The 8,228-nt window shown below is 43.5% G+C and overlaps 1 protein-coding gene across 1 annotated transcript; it reads left to right on the top strand.

Moving 5' to 3' along the window:
• The first annotated feature begins 306 nt into the window (after nucleotides 1-306).
• On the top strand, nucleotides 307-7,535 carry LOC121437868 (RNA-binding protein 15). Its single transcript, XM_041637972.1, has 2 exons — nucleotides 307-3,292; nucleotides 7,169-7,535. Exons 1-2 carry the CDS (start codon nucleotides 430-432, stop codon nucleotides 7,189-7,191), a joined length of 2,886 nt encoding a protein of 961 aa, XP_041493906.1. The 5' UTR covers nucleotides 307-429; the 3' UTR covers nucleotides 7,192-7,535.
• The last annotated feature ends 693 nt before the right edge of the window (nucleotides 7,536-8,228 follow it).

The raw sequence follows: 8,228 nt of genomic DNA, 5'->3' as shown, positions 1-8,228 counted from the left end.
AGCTCGGGGAGAGCCAAGTTCTCAGGGGAAAAAAAAACCAACAAAAAAAAGCCCCCCAAAACACCAGGACTGATGTCCAGACTTACCGAGTAGTGGCTTAAAGGACGTGGTCACAAGCCAATGAGAGGGAAGAGAAGGTGGGTTCGCTGCGTTCGCCGTGCTAGAAGTACCGTTACAGGGCAGACTTTCGGTCCAATCAACGCCTCCAGGCTTTGGGTCAGGTGACCATGAAGTGCGAGGGGCGGAGCCACGGCCTGGCGCGAGGAACCGTTAAGATAGACAACGAATATAACCAATGAGGTACTCCGACTCGGGCGTTGGGAACCCAATAACAGCGTCGAGGCGGGCGCCTTCCCGGAGCGCGGGGAGATGTAAAGACGGACAAATAGTTTTTCCAATGAGAAGGCTGACGAGTGAGTTAATGGACCAATGAGGTCTGCGGGGCGGGAGCCTTTGCCGCGGCGGAGTCCAAGATGGCGGCGTGCGAGCCCGCTGTGTGAAACGAGCGCGGGGTGGCGGGTTAGTCAGCTCCGCAGAGACGACCTCCGGCGACCCTCCACCATGAAAGGGAAGGAGCGCTCGCCGGTCAAGCCCAAGCGCTCCCGCGGCGGCGAGGACTCCAGTTCTCGCGGAGAACGGAGCAAGAAGTTAGGGGGCTCTGGCGGCAGCAATGGGAGCAGCAGCGGGAAGGCGGACGGCGGCGGGTCGCGGCGGAGCCTCCACCTGGACAAGTCCAGCAGCCGAGGCGGCAGCCGCGAGTATGACACCGGCGGGGGCAGCTCCAGCAGCCGCTTGCACAGTTACAGCTCCCCCAGCACCAAAAATTCCTCCGGCGGGGGCGAGTCGCGCAGCAGCTCCCGGGGTGGAGGCGGGGAGTCACGTTCCTCCGGGGCCGCCTCCTCCGCGCCCGGCGGCGGGGACGGCGTGGAGTACAAGACGCTGAAGATCAGCGAGCTGGGGTCGCAGCTGAGCGACGAGGCGGTGGAGGACGGGCTGTTCCACGAGTTCAAGCGCTTCGGTGATGTAAGTGTCAAGATCAGCCACCTCTCGGGTTCTGGCAGCGGGGATGAGCGGGTGGCCTTTGTGAACTTCCGGAGGCCCGAGGACGCGAGGGCGGCCAAGCATGCCCGCGGCCGCCTGGTGCTCTACGACCGGCCTCTGAAGATAGAAGCCGTGTACGTGAGCCGGCGCCGCAGCCGCTCCCCGTTAGACAAAGATCCCTACCCGCCGTCGTCCAGCGTGGTGGGAAGCTCCGTGGGGAGCCACCGGCACGCCCCTGGAGGAGGCGGCGGTCAGAGGTCACTTTCCCCTGGCGGGGCCGCGCTGGGATACAGAGACTACCGGTTGCAGCAGTTGGCTCTTGGCCGCCTGCCCCCTCCACCCCCACCCCCATTGCCCCGAGAGCTGGAAAGAGAACGAGACTACCCATTCTATGACCGAGTGCGCCCAGCGTACAGTCTGGAGCCCAGGGTGGGAGCTGGAGCGGGGGCCGCTCCTTTCCGAGAAGTGGATGAGATCTCACCCGAGGACGATCAGCGTGCCAACCGGACGCTTTTCCTGGGCAACTTAGACATCACTGTGACAGAAAATGATCTAAGAAGGGCTTTTGATCGTTTCGGAGTCATCACAGAAGTGGACATTAAGAGGCCTTCTCGGGGCCAGACCAGTACCTATGGTTTTCTTAAATTTGAGAATCTAGACATGTCTCACAGGGCTAAACTAGCAATGTCTGGCAAAATTATAATTCGGAATCCAATCAAGATTGGTTATGGTAAAGCTACACCCACTACCCGACTTTGGGTGGGTGGCCTGGGACCTTGGGTGCCTCTTGCTGCCCTGGCACGAGAATTTGATCGATTTGGCACCATACGAACCATAGACTACCGAAAAGGTGATAGTTGGGCCTATATACAGTATGAAAGCTTGGATGCAGCTCATGCTGCCTGGACCCATATGCGTGGATTCCCACTTGGTGGCCCAGATCGTCGCCTTAGAGTAGACTTTGCAGACACAGAGCACCGTTACCAGCAGCAGTATCTTCAGCCTCTGCCCTTGACTCATTATGAACTAGTCACAGATACTTTTGGACATCGAGCACCTGACCCTTTGAGGAGTGCTCGGGATAGGACACCACCCTTACTATACAGAGATCGTGATAGGGACCTTTATACTGATTCTGATTGGGTGCCACCCCCACCACCAGTTCGAGAACGCAGTGCTCGTGCTGCAGCTAGTGCTGTGACTGCTTATGAGCCCCTGGATAGCTTGGATCGAAGGAGGGATGGCTGGTCATTGGACCGGGACAGAGGTGATCGGGATTTGCCCAGTAGCAGGGACCAGCCGAGGAAGCGAAGGCTGCCTGAGGAAAGTGGAGGACGGCATCTGGATAGATCGCCTGAGAGTGACCGGCCTCGAAAACGTCACTGCACTCCTTCTCCTGACCGAAGTCCAGAACTGAGCAGTAACAGAGATCGCTACAACAGTGACAATGATCGATCATCCCGTCTTCTTCTTTTGGAAAGGCCTTCTCCAATCAGAGATAGACGGGGCAGTTTGGAGAAGAGCCAGAGTGAGAAGCGAGACCGTAAAAACTCTGCATCAGCTGAAAGGGATAGAAAGCACCGGACAGCTGCTCCCACAGAGGGAAAAAACCCTCTGAAAAAAGAAGAACGGTCTGATGGCAATGCACCCAGTACCAGCACTTCTTCATCAAAGCAGAAACCTCCTTCCCAGAAACAGGATGGAGGGACAGCTCCTGTGGCAGCATCCTCTCCCAAACTCTGTTTGGCTTGGCAAGGCATGCTTCTACTGAAGAACAGCAACTTCCCTTCCAACATGCATCTATTGCAGGGTGACCTCCAAGTTGCTAGCAGTCTGCTTGTGGAGGGTTCAACTGGAGGCAAAGTAGCCCAGCTCAAGATCACTCAGCGTCTCCGTTTGGACCAGCCCAAGTTGGATGAAGTAACTCGTCGCATCAAAGTGGCAGGGCCGAATGGTTATGCCATACTTCTGGCTGTACCTGGAAGTTCTGACAGCCGGTCCTCCTCTTCCTCAGCCACGTCAGACACTGCCACCTCTACTCAGAGGCCACTTAGGAACCTTGTGTCCTATTTAAAGCAAAAGCAGGCAGCTGGGGTGATCAGCCTCCCTGTGGGAGGCAACAAAGACAAAGAAAACACGGGGGTTCTTCATGCCTTCCCACCTTGTGAGTTCTCTCAGCAGTTCCTGGATTCCCCTGCCAAGGCACTGGCCAAATCTGAAGAAGATTACCTGGTCATGATCATTGTCCGTGGTGCGTCCTAAAGTCCATGTGTAACTTGTATTTACTACTTTGACATGGTTCCTTGTTTTGTGATATGTAATGGGATACAGAATCAGATAAATTTCTTTCAGTTAGTTTAGTTGGTTTTTTTATATCTATATTTTTGTAAACCTCTTTAAAATAGATATTGGGGCAGTTTAGCTATTATTTTGAGTGAAAGGGCCCTGAAGGTAGAAAGAAGATGGATTTGCTTTAATTAGGAATTATTTTTGTTTTCAGATTTTTTTTTCTTCCTCAGTCTTGAGTTTAAAAAAAAATCCTCAAAATGATAAAACCCACAATTTTTAGAATCATAATTTGGAGAAAAGAGCCTTCTGTACTGAAAAAATAGTTTGGTTGGTATGTAGATAATTCCTATACTAGAAGCCTTGATCAGGTATTGCAAAGTTCATTTATTTTAATCAGGTATTGGAGTATTTTTCTTTAAATAGTTTATTCCCAGAAAGTTTGCTTTAACATTTATATCATTAGTTTTTGAGTTTTGTATCCTGTGTTTGTAACAGTAACTGGTAAAAGTTGAGACTTGTGTTACAAACCATTTACATCTTAAGATGGTCTGCAAGAAATGAGTAAGTGCTTTTAAAATGAGAATTTTTTTGGTAAGTTAGGTGCACAGTGGTGTTTTTTGTTGCCTTTGAGAGGTGTAGCAAATCTAATTGTGTATACTTAAATCAAAAATGAAGGTGTTTTTTTTTTATCCATTTAAGAAATTTCAGTAATAGATTTGTCTGCAGGCTTATATGTAATCCTTTTTATTTCCCTTTGTGGACATTAATCAGACATCTAAATTATACTTTTTAAAAAAAGGTTATTGTAAAATGCCCTTGATATATTTGAAGAAAATTCCTTAAATTTTTATATTCATATTTAAACAGGAGTAGCGGCATTGCATTATTGACAGTGTTTTGAATATCTTTGAAATTTAATGTTTAATATTTTGACTGCTGTCTAACTGTAGAGGTTTGAAGTGTCAGTGTTAGAAATTTTTTTTTTTTATTTTCCCGGTGCCTGTAATTAAAATAATATAACTTACTTTCACAAAACTCCCTTTCCCCCACAAAACCTCTCACCCAAAATAAAAAGCTGAGGATAATATGACATCTGGTTCTTAATAAGGGCTTCGGTTAATTTACAATACTATTTTTTGTTTGTTTTATGTGCTCCTCTTGCCGCTACTTGTGATATCTAAGACCATTATTAAATAAGATTTTCTTTCTCAGTTTAAGTACTGAGGACTTCAGGTAGGGTCCGGTATTTAGTTATGATTAGGAACTTGTGTTTTTGAATCATGGTCTTTTTTTTTTCTATTTTGTGAAAGTGACCTACTCAAAGCCTTGCAGAGCCCAAATGTTTTATTTTTGTTATCAAAGCTGGTAGATTTGAAATGGCATCAATAATAACCCAGAGAAATGTTATATAATTTTTATTTTTCATTGTGATGGGTGTGTAATTCATGTCAATCTGATAGCCCCATTACCTACTACATCATACTTTCATTTTTCACTATGTATTTATAATTTTTATTTTAATTTGGAGACTTTTGAGAAAAAGAATGTACTAGGCTTATGAGCACAAAGGACCTTGGTGTGTCTGTAGGAAAAATACCTGAAATCTACAACTAAGACTTTTATTGTCTTTTGTTTCCAAAACCAATAGTGGTGTGATACAGACGTCTACTCAGAAGCTGATGAAAGTGTAGTCTGTGCACATGGAGTTTAAGTATAGTTTTTAGTTAGGTAGATAGATTTTTTTCAGTTTAAGTAATTTCACTAGCCATTCACCTTTTAGTATTTTGTTGTTGTTGTTAGATAGTTGGGCAAATGATTTTGCTGTTAGAGAGTGAAGTCTGTGACATCTAATTTTACTATTAATGAAATGTGTTGTGATGATTTTCCTTTTTTAGGAACATTGTTGGTTAATAGCATATTGAAGAATATTGATTTTTGCTCCATGTTTGAACCCTTATCTGACACTGCTACATTTTATTAGATCTAATCAAGTAGTGCTTCAGTGTTTTTGAAACAGTGGCTTGCTGCCATTTCCAAATATATGTATTATGTAAATTAGTTGGGTGCTTACCTACAAAGTGCCATCATCTTATTTGTGTTGCCCACTCCTGTGCAGGTTCATAATACCTGTCAATTGGCCACTTAAACCTTCAGAATTTGATTGAAAGCAGTCTAAAACTGTTTCTAGATCTCATTAGCTGGGTCAGAATCCCATATTGGATATTCTTTTAAAATTTTTAAAATATTTTATGCATATGTCTGTTTTGCCTGCATGTATGTCTATACCACATGCTGGCTGCTCTTGCAGAGGACCCAGGTTTGGTTCCCAGCACCTAGTCCCAAGGGATCTAATACCCTCTTCTGGCCTCTCTGAATACTTCTTTTAACAGCCCTTTTTTTTTCTTTTTAATAACTTTAGTACTTTAACTTTTTTTTTCTTTCCAGAAAGTACTAAAATGAATAGAAAGAAAATTTCTTAAGTATGCTATTTATGTATTAAATATACTGGTAAAAATAAGATAAGACTTAATGATCACAGCTTCAAAGTGTATGGAAACTTAAGCAATCACTCAGCTTCTAGCAAATGGTTCTACTTAATTGTGGGGTATTGTTTTGCTGGTTGTAATAGGGATTCCTCCTGTAAAGAATTTTTCATACAGAAACCTAAATTTCTAATGTGTACTTTGTACACTACCAAACTGAAGATGAGTTTCTTTTTAGAATTAACCTCTTAAAATGTACATCCTCTGGCTTACATAAGCTTTTGTTATTATTTTGAAGGTTAGAGTCACTCTTTGTGGCTGACTCACCTAGATCATTTGATGCAAAGCAGTAAGAGTTGTTTTTTCAGAGTCAGATTTCCAGATTTATTTAAAACTATGTTCACTGACTACTTTTTCTTTTTTTTTTTAAATTAAGGTAGCTTTTTTTCTTAGTAAAATTGCTCATTTTGCAGTACAACTTGAACTGTAGTTTGTATCCATAGAAGAACCATTTACCAAAACTTCTGTTAGTAACAGAATTATGAGATCTTTTAAGAAAGAGGGCCTTAATGACTTGTGTGGGGAAAAATGGAGGCAATTTCTGCATTTTTTTTTCCCCCTGTGTTTGCCACAAAGTCTGATTTTTGAAATAGGAGTAAGGTATGAGAAGAAAAGCCAGAGTAAGCCCTGCTAGAGTGATATTCTTATGGTGGGGAATGACTTCAGGTGTTGATGCGGAGTTCTTCTGTGTATAATTTGAACATAATTGAAAAGTATGAGTCCTGAAGTGTTCTAGTAAACTGTGTGTGTGCATTCTTAACACTACTGCCCTTGGTGACAGAGATAAAGGTGGTTTGTCAATGGCTCTGTAGCTCCGACCCCTTTCTGCAGTTATGGGGTAGTCTATCTCCATATAAGTTACAAAATAGACATAGAGGGGTAGAAGGTTTGTCTAAACTCCATCTGTCTATTGTTACACTTTTAAAGTTACATTTAGAGCAGATGTTGGTTAATTATGAGTTGGTCATAAATTTGCTTTTTCCTGAACATGTGGCCATGTGCTTATTCAGTTATTTGAGGATAAAGGATATTTCCAGTTCTAAAATCCTTGATGACAGTCTTAAAAGAGTACAAATCAAATTCTATTGTTCTACTTGTTATTTGTGTATTCATATAGTAAATTCATTTCAAGGTTTGTGCCAGTGGATATTATTGGTGCTTTTTGAAGTTAAAGTGGACTATCCAGGAAGGTCTTGTTAATACTATGTTCATCTATAATGGCATAGGGGAAATATATATATTTTTAATACTGTAAACGTTTGTACTGAATAACCTTTTTTTCCCCCTCCCGCAAGCAAAACTGGTGAACAGCGGATGAAGATACGGAATTCAAAGCTCTAATGGACCTTTTTGAAGAAAAGTTGTGGCTTATGTGGAGTTTACATGGGCCTCTGATGGAAGAAAGCTAATCTGTTTAGTATTTTGTGCATTTTACTAAAATGGCAGCTTAACATTGTGTATCTGCTATTGTGATGCCAATGCCGGTGTTTTAAGTGGAAAAATGACCTCTTTGCTTTGTGCTGTGTACACAAGATTTCTGGAAAAGTAAAGAAAAACCCTTTTTATGGCTCACACAGCTTAAAAGTAGCTGTCACTCAAACATGGGCTCACAGTTGAGCTGCTTTTGTTTTATTCTAAATAAATTGTTTCTTTTGAGGAAAATGTTTTTCTGCCTGGAAGTGAATTGACGGCAAACCTTGACCCCTTTGTTTGCAGCGGAGCGGGTACTTGCTGCTGCTCAGATCTTGTATGTCTTGAGCAAGAAGCAGGGAGACCATCAATTTCATTTTGACTATCACGGTGTGTCAATTCTGAAGGATCATAGTGTTACAGTGACCCCCTTTGTTTGCAGTGAAGGGGATCCTTTGCTTCTCGGTCCTCAACACGATGAGGTTGCTGTTTGCTGGCGTGCAAGAAGCCGGGGCAAGCACTCTAAGCCTCACCAAAGTGCACGAGTCGGGGGCTTTGCTGGTTTGAAGAGCCGGAGTTCCTGAAATTTAAGTTTTGATTTATTTTGTTCACCCATCACGTTTGGCTTTAGTTTCATTTTTTAATTTGAAGAAAAGTTTGAAATTGCATTATCTTGCACTTTTAACATTTGCACCAAATTGCCAAAAGAAGGAGAAATGCTCCGGTTGCTTTTTAAATGTTAATGATGGTGTTAATAAAGCCTTTCCTGACACATTTGAGGAGCTCCTCCATCTCCAGGGGCTTCTTACCAGAGTTATGCAGTGATGGGTTTAGTTCTGAATGGATGAAGAGTTCCTGAGAGCTAGCGTTTGTAATTAGAACCGTTACTTGGTATCTGTGCCTTATTTGACCTGTGGTTCCACATGCCTTGGATGTGCATGCATC

This window comes from Microtus oregoni, unplaced genomic scaffold (genome assembly GCF_018167655.1).
Source record: "Microtus oregoni isolate MIOR12 unplaced genomic scaffold, Mior012 000054F_ref0000373, whole genome shotgun sequence".
In the NCBI taxonomy this organism is placed as follows: Eukaryota; Metazoa; Chordata; class Mammalia; order Rodentia; family Cricetidae; genus Microtus; species Microtus oregoni.
This window is presented reverse-complemented; position numbering and strand designations above follow the sequence as displayed.

Bases quoted from the DNA above. Each gene is read 5' to 3' on its own strand.
- LOC121437868 (XM_041637972.1), top strand. From the start codon at position 430: ATGAGGTCTGCGGGGCGGGAGCCTTTGCCGCGGCGGAGTCCAAGATGG. The intron at 3,293-7,168 runs GTGCGTCCTAAA...CCCTCCCGCAAG, and splicing joins GGTCATGATCATTGTCCGTG to CAAAACTGGTGAACAGCGGA.